Here is a 15,673-nt window from a genome sequence, read left to right on the forward strand (position 1 = left end):
GCTCTTGTTGCCCAGGCTGGAGTGCAGTGGCTTGATCTCGGCTCACTGCAACCTCTGCCTCCCGGGTTCAAGCGATTCTCCTGCCTCATCCTCCTGAGTAGCTGGGATTACAGGTGCCCGCCACCATGACTGGCTAATTTTTTGTATTTTTAATAGAGACGAGGTTTCACCATGTTGGCCAGGCTAGTCTCGAACTCCTAATCTCAGGTGATCCACCTGCCTCGGCCTCCCAAAGTGCTGGGATTACAGGTGTGAGCCACCGCGCCCGGCCTAATATTTGTATTTTTTGTAGAGATGGTGTTTTGCCATGTTGTCCAGGCTGGTCTCAAACTCCTGATTTCAAGCTATCTGCCTGCCTCTGCTTCCCAAAGTGCTGGGATTACAGGCATGAGCCACCATGCCGGGCCTAGGTAGATGCTTTTAGCTTTGGAGTGTGATGCCTGCCCCAGTATACAGTGAATTTAATTATTGCTAGAGCTGGCTGTTTGTTAGTTTTCTTTGAACATAAGATACTCATTGTTTTTAGTTTGCAAATCCCTCTTCCTTTTTAAAAAATTTCCTTCCCTTAAATTGTTTGCATGTTAGCAATAACAAATGCTTAAATGGTGTTATGTGCTAGATACTCTTCTAAGCCCTATTATGTATATTAACTAATTTTTTTAATTATGCAAATCAGAGAGGTTAAGTAACTTGCCCAAGATTACCTAACAATACTAGGATTTGAACCTAAGTTTGTCTCACCCCAGATTCTGCTCTTACAATCTCTAAACTTTTAAGTTAGTGATGACAATAGTAGATATTTATTGAATACTTAACTATGTTTTAGGCGTTGAAGTGAATATTTTGCAGGCATTATCTAATGTAAACACCCTAAAGTTACATAACAGGTACCCTTTAGGTAAATAAACACTAGTATGACCTTGGAGGCACAGATAGATGAAGTAACTTGCCCAATATCACTTACATGAAATTGGCCCTCAAATGTGTCTGATACAACCCATGCTGCTTGTAACTATCATTTTAAACTGCCAGGGTAAACTTGGACACACTTGAGCTAAGAAAAAGCTTCTAGATTTTTGCAAATTAATGTAAAATATACTTTATGTGGATATAATATCTTCTAAATTTCAGGGATGGTAGTCCTAGAAATGTAATTCCGCCCTAGCCGAGCTTACCCTGCCAATAATTTTTTACAGAATTGGTAAAACGGAGCACTTTTTTTTTTTGTCCTTGGCCACACTGTTATCAATAGGGTGTAGATTGGCATCAGTAGTAGGTGTAAACCAGAATTATTCTTTGTGACCACCAAGAAATAGAGCAGTTCAGTTCAGAGGTTTCTTTCTGTGAATTTAGCACTGTGACCTGCATACTACAGGTCTACTTTGTTTTCTATCCAATGTTTATATCTGGGTATTGCAAAAGGTAGGAAAAGGACTAACCAGATCAGCAGAGAAGAGGTGCCTTGGAGTTTTGTTTTAGTTTTCTGCAGTTCATTAGATAGTAACTAATCCATGTCATTTTACTCCCCTGTAGTGAAGATATGTTGAAGATGTACTAGTATATTCTTCTACCTTTCTGTAATTTTATATTGTGTAGATTTGATAAAATTTATGTGTCCATCACCACCAGTAATATCAATATTGAGCCTCAATTCTTATTTTCCTGCCCAGTGGCTGCCAAATTACTAAATTTACAATAATTCACTACTACTGAGATAATTTACTTCTGATTCAATAACATACTTCAGATTGTTAGGGAACTACTGTCTTCAGCATTGTGCTTCTGATAACTGATACGTATAATTTTTTTTTTGTCCAGAGTGAGCATGTCTATTCTTCTACTGTACACACTAATAAAAGGAAAAATTATAATATTGAGTAAATTCATGTCCTTACACATATAGTAGTTATGAGCCCATGTCCCTAGAATGGGTAATAATTTTTCCCTCTCTTGATTGAGTAGTCAATAATGCTGATTTTAATTCTTATAACAGCTTTATCCCTCAGAAGGGAAGGCAAGCAAGTTATATATGTAGTTTATTTGTAAGACTGATATGAAATTGGAAGATGAATCTACTATTAGCTTAAATTGTTTTTACATTTAGGCATATTGCATCAGCAACTCATAATTTTGGTTTTTTGTTATCCTGAGTTAACACAAATTATCCAAGGAGATGGCAGGTCATCTGCTTTGAGGGTTTTTTTTTTTTAGAATTTTAATGTATCTGAATATAAAAGGTAAAAATATGCCAACTAGCAATTTCTGCCCATTCCACAAGTTTGGAAATGTTATTGATTACTAGGAATAAAATAAAATGTGGTTTATCTATTGTTGTACCTCTTTTAATTCACATAGCTCATTTTTATCTTTTTTTTTTTGAGACGGAGTCTCGCTCTGTCGCCAGGCAGGAGTACAGTTGGCTCACTCCAGTCACCGACTCCCTGGTTCAAGTGATTCTCCTGCCTCAGCCTCCCGAGTAGTCGGAATTACAGGCATGTGCCACCACGCCCAGCTAATTTTTGTAGAGACGGGGTTTCACCGTATTGGCCAGGATAGTCTCCATCTCCTGACCTCGTCATCTGCCTGCTTTGGCCTCCCAAAGTGCTGGGATTACAGATGTGAGCCACCGCGCCCAGCCCACATAGCTCGTTTTTAGACTCACTTCCATTAACTTTTGTTTGGACCCATGAACATTGTCTTTTTTTTTTTTTTTTTTTTTTTTGTAAGCCTCCATCTCTGACAGCCCCTATGCCTCTTTGGAGGTGGAGTTTCACTTTTGTTGCAGACTGTAGTGCAGTGGTGCAATCTCAGCTCACTGCAATCTCTGCCTCCCGGGTTCTAGCAGTTCTCCTGCCTCAGCATCCTGAGTAGCTGGAATTAAAGGCGCCCACCACCACGCCCAGCTAATTTTTGTATTTTTAGTAAAGACAGGGTTTCGCCATGTTGGGCAGGCCAGGGGTGATCTGCCCACCTCAGCCTCCCAAAGTGCTGGGATTACAGGTGTGAGCCACCACATCCGGCCAACATGTCTTTTTTTTTTTTTTTTCTTTTTAACCACAAAGAGACGTAAGCAATCCTTGTCACAGATGATGAATTGATATTGCAAGTATTGTCTTAGCTTGGATTAATTTTTTTGCTTACTGTAATTTTAGATAATATAGCTTTGTAATTAGAAATTTTATGTGTAAACCACAAAAATGTTTACGTGAAGGCCATTATTACAGATGTGACATGCATAATTATTAAGAATTTGAATGCTTACATGGGTCAGTCTGGCAAAAAATTACGAAGTTTTAAAAATTAAAAAAAATTTGTAATGCTAGTTTTACTGGAAAGTAAAATTATTTCAGTAATTGATTATAGCAAAACTATTGATTTTCATTCTAGATAAAAGTTAGAATGAAAGGTAATTTCTCAATACTCTTTCATATTAATAAAAGTACCTGTAGCGATTTTTATCATTCACAAGTATATCACAAGTAAGTTAGAATTTGAGAACTGTGTTCCAGATCTCTGAGGAGATGCAGTCAGATTTCTGAACTGTCTCGGCAAATGGTAAGCAACTTAGAGCTAGTAATTAATAACCTGTCCTTTGATTTCTAGTTCAGCCAGAAATGGCCATAATTGAGAAAGGCAGATCTGGAGAGTAACCACATTTTCATTTGCTTACCACTTCTAGGCCCCTCCAGAGCTCTCAAATATTTTGGGGTTGAGCCCTTCCCCAAAGCCATACAGGACCTTTTTTTGTGATCTGTTCTAGCCGTTTTTATGTTGGGTGCTTGTTATGGACTGAGCATTTATGTCCTCCCCCACCCCCCATACCTTTTTTGAAGTCCTAATCCCCCAGTGTGATGGTATTTGGAGATGGGGCCTTTGGAAGGTAATTACAGTTAGAAGTCAGGAGGGTCAGGCCCAGGTCTGATTGGGTTAATGCCCTTATAAGAGAAGACACCAGACCGGGCGTGATGGCTCACACCTGTAATCCCAGCACTTTGGGAGGCCAAGGTGGGTGGATCACGAGGTCATGAGTTTGAGACCAGCCTGGCCAACATAGTGAAACCCTGTCTCTACTAAAAATATAAAAATTAGCTGGGTGTGGTAGCGGGCTTCTGTAATCCAAGGTACTCAGGAGGGTGAGGCACGAGAATCACTTGAACCTGGGAGGTGGAGGTTGCAATGAGCCTAGATTGTGCTACTGCACTCCAGCCTGGGTGACAGAGCGAGACTCTGTCTCAAAAAAAAAAAAAAGAAGAGGCACCAGAGAGCTTACTAGAAGAGGTGGTGTGAGCACACAGTTGGAAGACCTACAAGCCAAAGAAGAGGCCTCAGATTGAAACTTACCTTGCAGGTACCTTAATTTTGGACTTCCCAGCCTCCAAAACTGTGAGAAATAAGTTTCTGTTAAGTCACTCAGTCTATGGTATTTTGTTATGGCAGCCTGAACAGGTAATAGTTCTTTCAGAAAGTGTTGATAATCATGACCACATGCAACACCAAGTCACAAATAAAAAACAGATGTGACTTATATTCATACAGAAAGTTGGGCACTGCCGTTGCCTTGTTGGTTTAGAAGGCTGTGCTAGTTCAGTGGCAGAGAGGTGCTGGTGTCCTTTACTCAGTTTACAATCTAGGCAGTAGAATGTAATCACTGCTTTAAACTTGATATTGCTTATGGAGAGAATCATTGGTGCTGGGTAACTTTGGGTTCTAGGTTTACTTTTTGTGTATATATAACTGTGTTTGGTAAATCACAAGTTTGTGGGCTTGTCGAATTAGATTTTGGTACAGATGATGAGCTTTATTATGCTATACAGTTAGTTCTATGTATATATGCCTTTACCACTAGATTATAAGCTTTTTTTTTTTTTTTTTTTTTTTTTTGAGATGGAGTCTCGCTCTGTCCCCTAGGCTGGAGTGGAGTGCAGTGGCACAATCTCGGCTCACTGCAACCTCCACCTCCCAGGTTTAAGCGATTCTCCTGCCTCAGCCTCCCAAGTAACTGGGACTATAGACGCGTGCCACCACACCCAGCTAATTTTTGTATTTTTTGTAGAGACAGAGTTTCGCCATGTTGGCCAGCCTGGTCTCGAACTTCTGGTCTCAGGTGATCCACCTGCCTTAGCCTCCCAAAGTGCTGGGATTTACAGGCACAAGCCACCACGCCCAGCTATAAGCTCTTAAAGGGTTGTAAATTTATAATCATCCTTGTGCCCTCCTGCAAATTCTGTTGCACAGTGCCTTAATCAAGGTAGATGCTGAATGCATTTTTGTATAATTGAGTATGTTGCAATCCCCAACTCTTTCCAACTGTTCCTGTCAAAGCAGCCACTGCATTGTTAACTAATCCATATTAGATGGGGTTAATTAATATCAGATGGGACAAGTAAGGGCTAATAAGATTATAGGCCACCAAGTAAATTTATGTCTAGCTCTTATAGAGAGTGAGTTTATTGGACCTGTTTAATAGGAAGTTTTGGTGTTTGGGACGATTAAAACTGAAGTTCCTGTTTATTATACCTATTTATATTATTTCATATCAGTGGTCCACATGCAAGTGAGGCTTCTGAGTCAGAGTTTGAGTTCTCTCTTAAACTACCATAACACTTTACCTGTATCTTTTTTTCTTTTTTTAAGACAGCATCTCGCTCTGTCACTCAGGCTGAAGTGTAGTGGTGTGATCTCGGCTCACTGCAGCTTCTGCCTGCTGGATTCAAGCAATTCTCCTGTCTCAGCCTCCCTAGTAGCTGGGATTACAGGCCTGCGCCACCATGCCTGGCTAATTTTTTTTTTGTATTTTTGGTAGAGACGGAGTTTTACCATGTTGGTCAGGCTGGTCTCGAACTTTTGACCTCAAGCAATCAACTCGCCTTGGCCTCCCAAAGTGCTGGGATTACAGGCATGAGCCACAGCACTCAGCTGTCTTTTTTTAAAATAGCAGTTTAACACTGTTCAGTTACTCATGTACATGTCATGCCATCTACTGCACTGTAAGTTCTATGAGGGTAGCTGTATCAAATTTATCTAACTTTCTCTTTATGCATGACATACTAAGTATTCAATAAATATTTGCATGTTGGTGATAAGGATATAGGTTCTGAATAGTGGGTCCTTACCATTTAAGAATTGGTATTTGATGGCCAGGCGCGGTGGCTCACGCCTGTAATCCCAGCACTTTGGGAGGCCGAGGCGGGTGGATTATGAGGTCAGGAGATTGAGACCATCCTGGTTAACATGGTGAAACCCCGTCTTTACTAAAAAAATACAAAAAAAGTAGCCAGGCGTGGTGGCGAGCGCCTGTAGTCCCAGAGAATGGCGTGAACCCAGGAGGCGGAGCTTGCAGTGAGCCAAGATCGCGCCACTGCACTCTAGCCTGGGCGACAGAGCGCGACTCTGTCTCAAAAAAAAAAAAAAAAAAAAGAATTAGTATTTGATATTTGATCATTAAATATGAATTAAGAGGACTTAGACTTTTTGTTAAATGTCAAGCTGGGAAAAGTTGTCATTTTAATGAATTGCCTCTTATTTAATTTCGTCTGATGATACATTTTGTTTTTATTTTGTAAAAATTTTTTTTTTCTTTTTAGAGACAGGGTCTTGCTATGTTGCCCAGACTGGTCTGGAACTCCTGACCTCAAGCAATCCTCCTGCCTTAGCCTCCCAAAATGCTGGGATTACAGGCATGAGCCACCTCGCCCAGCCTTGTATTATGATACGTTTTGAACAGCTACAAGTAGACATAGTATAATGAACCTGCATGTACCCATTGCCAAGTTCTGACAACTCTCTGTCTATAGCCAATTATGCATTTCTTAAATTAGAACCCCCTCAATATACCCAAATATATATATATATGAAGTTGTGAATTCATACCTAAAGTATCTCAAGTGATGCAAGTTTTATGAATTTTTGTTTATGCCTTTTGGGAAAGTTGTATTGGCAATTTTTTTATGCTTAAAGTAAACCATAAATAAATCTTTCAAAAAAAAAATCCAGGTTGCAATAAAACAAACAAAACAACTTATTGACATAAATGTGGTGTGTAAATCTGTTTTGATTGGAAATCAATTTGTTATATTGACAGAGATAAAATTCCTATTTTAGAATACATCTCTGCTGATCGGTCTGTATTCGTAGACTGCATATCTGGGATGAACTCTGGGCAGAATTTACATTGACTTCATTTGAAACAAACAAGACTTTTGAAATTCTTAGTCCATCTGCAGAACCTGTAGCCAGGCACTGAACCATTTTGATAGATGCCGTAGTCGTTACAAGTGTATATTTCAAGGAGTTCTGGCTGGGTCCTAGTTTGTGCTCGTGGCAGAAGCAGTGAGTAACTGGGAGGAAGTTGGTGAGTAAGCTTCAAGGAAGAAGTCATTTTTAGTACTCTGGATCTTTCTGATTTTAAAGCACTACAAAATGGTGCATTTTCATTCTTGTCAAGTGATAACAGATATATTCTGATGAGCCTGAAATGAATACATATTGTATCATTTTTGTAATATCTAGCAAAGTGTGTTATTTTCCCAAAACTTGAACTAAATTTCAGTTCATAAAATTTTTTTATTTTATTTTATTTTATTATTTTTTGAGACAGAGTCTCGCTCTGTCGCCCAGGCTGGAGTGCAGTGGCGCGATCTCGGCTCACTGCAAGCTCTGCCTCCCAGGTTCATGCCATTCTCCTGCCTCAACCTCCCAAGTAGCTGGGACTACAGGCGCCTGCCACCACGCCTGGCTGATTTTTTGTATTTTTAGTAGAGATGGGGTTTCACCGTGTTGGCCAGGATGGTCTTGATCTCCTGACCTCATGATCCACCCACCTCGGCCTCCCAAAGTGCTGGGATTACAGGCGTGAGCCACCGCGCCTGGCCAGTTCATAAAATTTATAAAATACTTACTTGTTGTAAAATATTTTTGGAATGTTCATATAGGTGACACACAAATGTCCCATTTTCATTCTTTCTATAGTAAATATGTTCTGATATAATGTGAAGGTTTAGCAGATGCATCAGCATTTAATCCTAGAGGATCTGGCATAATCTTTTCCCCCAAGAATAGAAATTTTTTCTGCTTATGAAAGTAGTACATGTTTGTTTAAAAACAAATCAGTATTAACTTCTGCCCGCTGTGTAGCACTACGCCCCCACCTGGCCATGACCAGGGGCATGTCCTGGTCCACCCACCTAAAAATGTTTGAAGCTAGCCTCCTGGCCATGTGCACAGGGGCTGAAGTTGTCCCACAGGTATTATGGGCCAACCTGGCAATACATGAAGTTCCACCAAAGTCTGAGAACTCAGAACTGAGCTTTGGGGACTGAAAGACAACACAAACCTCAGATTTCTCAGCGCTGGAAACCTCAAAATATAACTGAATTCCATAAATAAGATTTTAAGTCTTAAATATGTATTTTTAAATGTATTAAAAGTCAAGCTGCTTGTACTTAAGCACCTAATACAATGCTTAGGTTGTAAAAGGAGATGCTCAATTGGTACTAACTGGTATGTTGAGATTTAATTATGGTTTGACCAGTATTTCTTGGAAATTGCCAAAGCTTATATCATCAGCTTCTTGAATGTGATTTGAAAGGTAATTTAGTATTGAATATCACGTGAGCTAGAGTATTTCATTCATTCTGGTTTATTTCTTCAAATAGACTTTGAATATAATGGTGAATGGGCATTATAAATTAATAAAAATGACATTGAAAATGAAAAAAAAAAACAAATATTAAAGTGTAGAAAGTGACCAGGCGTGGTGGCTCACACCTGTAATCCAAGCACCTTGGGAGGCTGGGGCAGGAGGATCGCTTGATCCCAGGAATTCGAGACCAGCCTGGGCAACATAGGGAGACTTCGTCTCTTAAAAAAAAAAAAAAAAAAAAGATTTTTTTAATTAAAGAATTTTTAAAAAGTGTAGAAAGTGTCAAGACCCCACTTCTTACCATTATTTGGTATATTTCTCTATACCTACCCACCCTTCCTCCTTTTTCCCTCCCTCCCTTCCCAATCTTTTTATCTTTGTATTCTGATTTTTTGTTTGTATATTTTGCTTTAATTTAATGTATCCGTTAATTTCCCATACATTTTATATCTATATATAAAAATACATGCTGCCAAAGATAATTTATAAGAAAGACCATTGAATTTTTTTTAAAAAGTAGTATATATTCATTGAAGAAAATTTAGAATATATAGCAAAGTAATAAAGAAGTAAATAAAATTGCTGTAACTCCTCTTTCAAAGATAATTGCTTTTATGATTTTGTTGTATTTTTTTCTGTATATAGGTACATATATAGTATTTATAAAGCTGTAATCATAGTACATTTTCACATCACAGGTACCATATCAGTGTTACTAAATATTTTGTATGCCAGGGGCTAGACATACCAAGACAACCAATATGTGGTTCTACTTAAACAATATTAGAGTATCTTTTATGATGGCACTTCATTAGTTGACTGTAACAATCTTAGACTTCTAAGAGTTTGGGTTTTCAAATGATCACTTAGCTTTTTTGGGTGATTTTCCCCCCCTACTGTGAGATGAGAGAGGCTGTTTGGATTTGGGATTGGGGTAGGGGGGACAGCAGTTTTTCTTTTCTTTTTCCAGGTAGGGTATTGCTGTGTCACCCAGGCTGGAGTGCAGTGGTGTGATCTCAGCTCACTGCAACCTCCACCTCCTGGGCTCAAGTGATCCTCCTGCTTCAGCCTCCCCAGGCGCGTGCCACATGCCTGGCTAGTTTTTGTATTTTTAGTAGAGATGGGGTTTCACCATGTTGGCCAGGCTGGTCTCTAACTCCTGACCTCAGATGATCCACCTACCTGGGTCTCCCAAAATACTGGGATTACAGGCATGAGCCACTGCATCAGCCAGCAGTTTTTCTTGTTTTGTTTTGTTTTGTTTTTTGAGATAGGGTCTTTGTTGCCCATGCTGGAGTACAGTGGTGTGATCATAGCTCACTGCATTCTCAAACTCCTGGGCTCAAGTGATTCCTTCTGCCTCAGCCTCCCGAGTAGCTGGGACTACAGGTGTGCACCACCATGCCTGGCAAATTTTTAAAAAGTTTTTTGTAGGGATGGAGTCTTGCTACTTTCCCCATGTTGGTCTCGAACTCCTGGCCTCAAGCAACTCTCCTGTCTCAGCCACCCAAAGCACTGGGATTACAAGTGTGAGCCACCACACCATGCCAGTTTTTCCCTGTTCTGTGTGATATTTTATCTTGTTAGACTGCAGTGTGTTAAAATTTGTTTTACTAAATTTTCAAACATACTCAAAAGTGGAGAGAATAGTGTAATGAATACCGATATATCATCACCCATGTTTAGAATATTATTAAATATTAAGATTTTGCTGCATTTGTCTTAGCTCTTTAAAATTTTTCTTTTTCTCTTTGTGACCTAAAGGAAATTCCGTATCATATCACTTGACTTCTATATTCTTGACTAAGATGACTAAGACATATAGTTAAGTGGTGGGTTTTTGATTTTTTCTTTTTTTTTTTTTTTTTGAGACGAAATCTCACTCTTGTCCCCCAGGCTGGAGTGCAATGGCGTGATCTCAGCTCACTGCAACCTCTGCCTCCCGGGTACCAGAGATTCTCCTGCCTCAGCCTCCCAAGTAGCTGAGATTACAGGCGCCTGCCACCATGCCCGGCTAATTTTTGTATTTTTAGTAGAGACGGGGGTGTTCACCATGTTGGCCAGGCTGGTCTCAAACTCCTGACCTCAGGTGATCTGCCCGCCTCGGCCTCCCAAAGTGCTGGGATTACAGACCTGAGCCACTGCGCCCGGCCTGTTTTTTGTTTGTTTGTTTGTTTGTTTGTTTTTGAGACAGAGTCTTGCTCTGTTTCCCAGGCTGGAGTGAAGTGGTGCATTATTCTTGGCTCACTGCAACCTTCATCTCCCAGGTGCAAGTGATTCTCCTGCCTCAGCCTCCCAAGTAGCTGGTACTACAGGCATGTGTCACCACACCCGGCTAAGTTTTTTGTATTTTTAGTAAAGATGGGATTTTGCCATGTTGCCAAGGCTGGTCTCGAACTCCTGAGCTCAGGCAGTCTGCCTGCCTCAGCCTCCCAAAGTGCTGGGATTACAGGTGTGAACCAACACGCCTGGCCTGTTGTTTTCTTATATAATTCATTATAATACCTACAAAGTTAACAGTTACTAATATCATCTTATACTCAAATTTCTCTGATAGACTAAGGTTATTTTTTAACATCTAAATCCAATCAAATGTTTGTATCCCATAATGCTCTTATTGAAACAGCTATATTTCTTTTTCAGATTAGTGATGATGAACCAGGTTATGACCTTGATTTATTCTGCATACCTAATCATTATGCTGAGGATTTGGAAAGGGTGTTTATTCCTCATGGACTAATTATGGACAGGTAAGTAAGATCTTAAAATGAGGTTTTTTACTTTTTCTTATGTTAATTTCAAATGTCAGCAACTGAGTACTTGCTATTTGAACATAAACTAGGCCAACTTATTAAATAATAGATGCTTTCTATTGTTAAAATATTCTTTATTTAAAAAAGAGAGGAGGGCCTTACTAATTACTTAGTATCAGTTGTGGTATAGTGGGACTCTGTAGGGACCAGAACAAAGTAAACATTGAAGGGAGATGGAAGAAGGAACTCTAGCCAGAGTCTTGCATTTCTCAGTTCTAAACAGGATAATGGGCTGGGGCTGAATCACATGAAGGCAAAGTCAGATTTTTATTATTATGCACATCTAGCTTGAAAATTTTCCGTTAAGTCAATTACAGTGAAAAACCTTACCTGGTATTGAATGCTTGCCTTGTATGTGTGGCTATTCTGTGTTTTTATTTTAAAATTATAATATCAAAATATTTGTGTTACAAAATATTCTAACTATGCATATATATATTTATATTTTAACATATGAGTATAGTTTTAAATGTTATTGGACACTTTTAATATCAGTGCATCTAGAGCTATCTAATATATTTTAAAGGTTGCATAGCATTCCATCTTATGGAGATACCATAACTGATTTAACCAGTTCACTATTGATAGACACTATCTTGTTCTTACAAACTGTACTAGAAGAAACATTCTTTTACATGTTTGGTATTTGTTCAGCTTTATTCAAGTGGAAATTCTGGTCAGGGGGAAAGAGTTTATTGAATATTTCGGTATTGCCAAATTATCCTCTAAGAAACTGAATTATTTTATACTCCTGATGTTATATGAGAGTGCCTTTTTCCTCACAATTTGTCTCTTTTTTTTTTTTTTTTTTTTTTAAAGACAAGGTCTCTGTTGCCCAGGCTGGAGTGTAGCAGAATGATCACAGCTCACTGCAGTCCCAACCTCCTGGGTTCAAGCGATCCTCCCACCTCAGCCTCCTGAGTAGCTGGGACTATAGGTGTGCGCCACCACTGCCAGCTACTATTTTTATTTTGTAGAAATAGGGTTCGCCTTGTTACCCAGGCTGGTCTTGAACTCCTGGGTTCAAGTGATCTGGCCCACCTCAGCCTCCCAAAGTGCTGGGATTATAGGCGTGAGCCACTGGCCCGGTTTCTACAGTCTCTTTTAATATTGTATATTATCCAAGAAATTTCATTTAATCAGAACCTGCCAGTCTAATGGGTGAAAATGATATCTTGTTTTTATTTGCATTAAAAAAAATTATGATAGTGTTATGCTTGGTTTTTTTGAAGGTATCAAATTTTTTACCTTATGAAACATGGGGGCAAAGGATGTGTTACTTGGAAGATTTTGTAAAATTTTTAATGCATTTTTTTGAGACAAGGTCTTGCTTTGTTGTCCAGGCTAGAATGCAGTGGCACAATCACAGTTCACTCCAGCCTCAACATCCTGCAATAAAGTGATTTTCCCACCTCACCTCTCGAGTAGCTGGGACTGCAAGTACATACTACCATGCCTGGCTAATTTCCAGGCTGGTGTGGAAGTTTAATGACTAAGAGGTGTTTGTTATAAAGTTTAATGTATGAAACTTTCTATTAAATTCCCGATTTTATTTCTGTAGGACTGAACGTCTTGCTCGAGATGTGATGAAGGAGATGGGAGGCCATCACATTGTAGCCCTCTGTGTGCTCAAGGGGGGCTATAAATTCTTTGCTGACCTGCTGGATTACATCAAAGCACTGAATAGAAATAGTGATAGATCCATTCCTATGACTGTAGATTTTATCAGACTGAAGAGCTATTGTGTGAGTATATTTAATATATGATTCTTTTTAATGGCAACAGTAGGTTTTCTTATATTTTCTTTGAATCTCTGCAAACTATACTGGCATTCATTTCACTTGGTTACAGTGAGATTTTTCTAACATATTCACTAGTAGTTTACATCAAAGCCAATACTGTCTTTTTAAAATTAGTCATCTTGGAGGATATGTACTTATTTTACAGGTATGTGTGTGTTTTTTTAATAAACTTCTTTTAGGAATTGCTGTTGGGACTTGGGATGCTGTTTTCACTATACATACTCACTAGTGGCAGATATCATCTCTTGAGCTACATTGGTTTGGGGGGAGTCAAAAGTCCTTTGGAGCTAGGTTTGACAAATAAGGTGGGTCAACACTTGTTTCCTAGAAAGCACATGGAGAGCTAGAGCATTGGCAAATTGAAGAAACCACTTTTTTTTTTTAAACACACTTAAGAAAGGGGAGTGCAGGTATACCCGAGAGAGTATGGGTATACCAGAAACCACTTTTGATCCACAGTCACTCTGCCTGTGTCACACAATTGAAATGCATCACAACGTTGACACTGTGGATGAAACAAAATCAGTGTGATCTTTACAAGTGAATTTCATTCATAATTTGATAGTGCAGATGTTTGATTTTTATTACTTTAGACTATTGTTTCTGATTTTATGTTGGGTTGGTATTTCCTGTGAGTTACTATTTTCCTTTAAAATAGGAATTTTTCATACTCTTCAAAGATGAGAACAAATGTCCAGCTTTTGCTGTTTCATGAATGAGTCTTGTCCATCTTTGTAGAAACTCGCCTTATGTTCACATTTTTATTGAGAGTAAGACCACTTATCTACATTTAACCTTCAACCTCATCCTCTCCATTAATCATCTGTTTGAGTGACCCAAGTTTTTGACCTTTTCCATGTTTACATCAGTCTTGTAGGTGATTGGGCAGCCATTTAAGTATTATTATAGATATTTTCCCTATCCCATTAAAACCCTTTATGCCCATACATCATAACATTACTTCCTACCCATAAGCTCCTTTTAACTTGTTAAAGTCTTGCTTGAATTAAAGACTTGTTTAAACACAAAATTTAGACTTTTACTCAACAAAAGTTATTGATTGATTGGTTAATTGATGGTTTACACTAGGACTTCATTCTAGTCAGTATAGTTGCTGGAAGTATAACTGGCCAGCCTTTAATACATTGCTGCTTAGAGTCAAAGTGTGTACTTAGAGTTCATGGTATGATTTATCTTTTTGGTTTTCTATAGCCTCCTTCCCCATCCCCATCAGTCTTAATCAGTCTTGTTACGTTATGACTAATCTTTGGGGATTTGTGTAGAATGTTATTTTAGATAAGCAAAAACGAGCAAAAAAATTAGGGGAGTTTAACTTTAATATTTTCTTTTAAAAATCATTTTATAGTTATAAGAGCAATTTTGAGTGGTAGAAGCACTTTGACATTTTATTTCCATTTTCTACTTTTACTTTTTTTCCTGTTTTAGACCTTAGAGGATTATTAAGCTGAACTCCTCAATTGATAAAAAGCATGACATCTTAAACATAAGCAAAGCATATTTTTAGGTTAATTTTCACATAGAAAACAATTTATTTTATGTGAAATTCTATGTAGATATACTTTTCTTAGTATTTATTTACGTATTTAATTAATTAATTAATTAATTTTATTTTATTTTTTGAGATGGAGTCTTGCTCCGTCACCCAGGCTGGAGTGAAGTGGCATGATCTCGGCTCACTGCAAGCTCCGCCTCCTGGTTTCACACTGTTCTCCTGCCTCAGACTGCCACGTAGCTGGGACTACAGGCGCCTGCCACCACGCCCGGCTAATTTTTTGTATTTTTAGTAGAGACGGGGTTTCACTGTGTTAGCCGGGATGGTCTTGATCTCCTGACCTCATGATCCACCCTCCTTGGCCTCCCAAAGTGCTGGGATTACAGGTGTGAGCCACCACGCCCGGCATTTTATTTTATTTTATTTTATTTTATTTATTTATTTGAGATGGAGTCTCGCTCCGTTGCCCACGCTGGAGTGCAGTGGCGTGATCGTAGCTCACTGCAACCTCTGCCTCCCGGGTTCAAGCGATTCTCCTGTCTCAACCTCCTGAGTAGGTGGGACTACAGGTGCCTGCCACCGTGACCGGCTAATTTTTGTATTTTTAGTAGAGACGGAGTTTCACCTTGTTGGTCAGGCTGGTCTCGAACCCCTGACCTCAGGTGATCCACCCACCTCGGCCTCCCAAAGTGCTGGGATTATAAGGGTGAGCCACCGAGCCCGGCCGACATGTTAATTTTTTTAAAAAGGCTTTACTGGGGTATATTTTATATAATATAATAATCACATGTTTTAACGGTACAATTCCAAGCTTTTTAGTATATTTATAAGGCTATGCAAGGAAGATATACTGTTAAACAGTAGAAATTGAGAAAGCTCTTCTGATAATATCTCTTGATTTGGT

The 15,673-nt window shown here is 39.0% G+C and overlaps 1 protein-coding gene across 1 annotated transcript in view; it reads left to right on the top strand.

Moving 5' to 3' along the window:
- The window catches only part of HPRT1 (hypoxanthine phosphoribosyltransferase 1), a 48,606-nt gene that overhangs the window by 9,122 nt on the left and 23,811 nt on the right, over nucleotides 1-15,673 (top strand). Inside the window, exons 2-3 of the mRNA XM_012001322.1 lie at nucleotides 11,285-11,391; nucleotides 13,016-13,199. Of these exons, the coding sequence (XP_011856712.1) occupies nucleotides 11,285-11,391; nucleotides 13,016-13,199 (291 nt within the window). The remainder of the gene's footprint in view (nucleotides 1-11,284; nucleotides 11,392-13,015; nucleotides 13,200-15,673) is intronic.

The sequence above is a fragment of the Mandrillus leucophaeus genome, unplaced genomic scaffold (genome assembly GCF_000951045.1).
Source record: "Mandrillus leucophaeus isolate KB7577 unplaced genomic scaffold, Mleu.le_1.0 Scaffold659, whole genome shotgun sequence".
Classification (NCBI taxonomy): Eukaryota; Metazoa; Chordata; class Mammalia; order Primates; family Cercopithecidae; genus Mandrillus; species Mandrillus leucophaeus.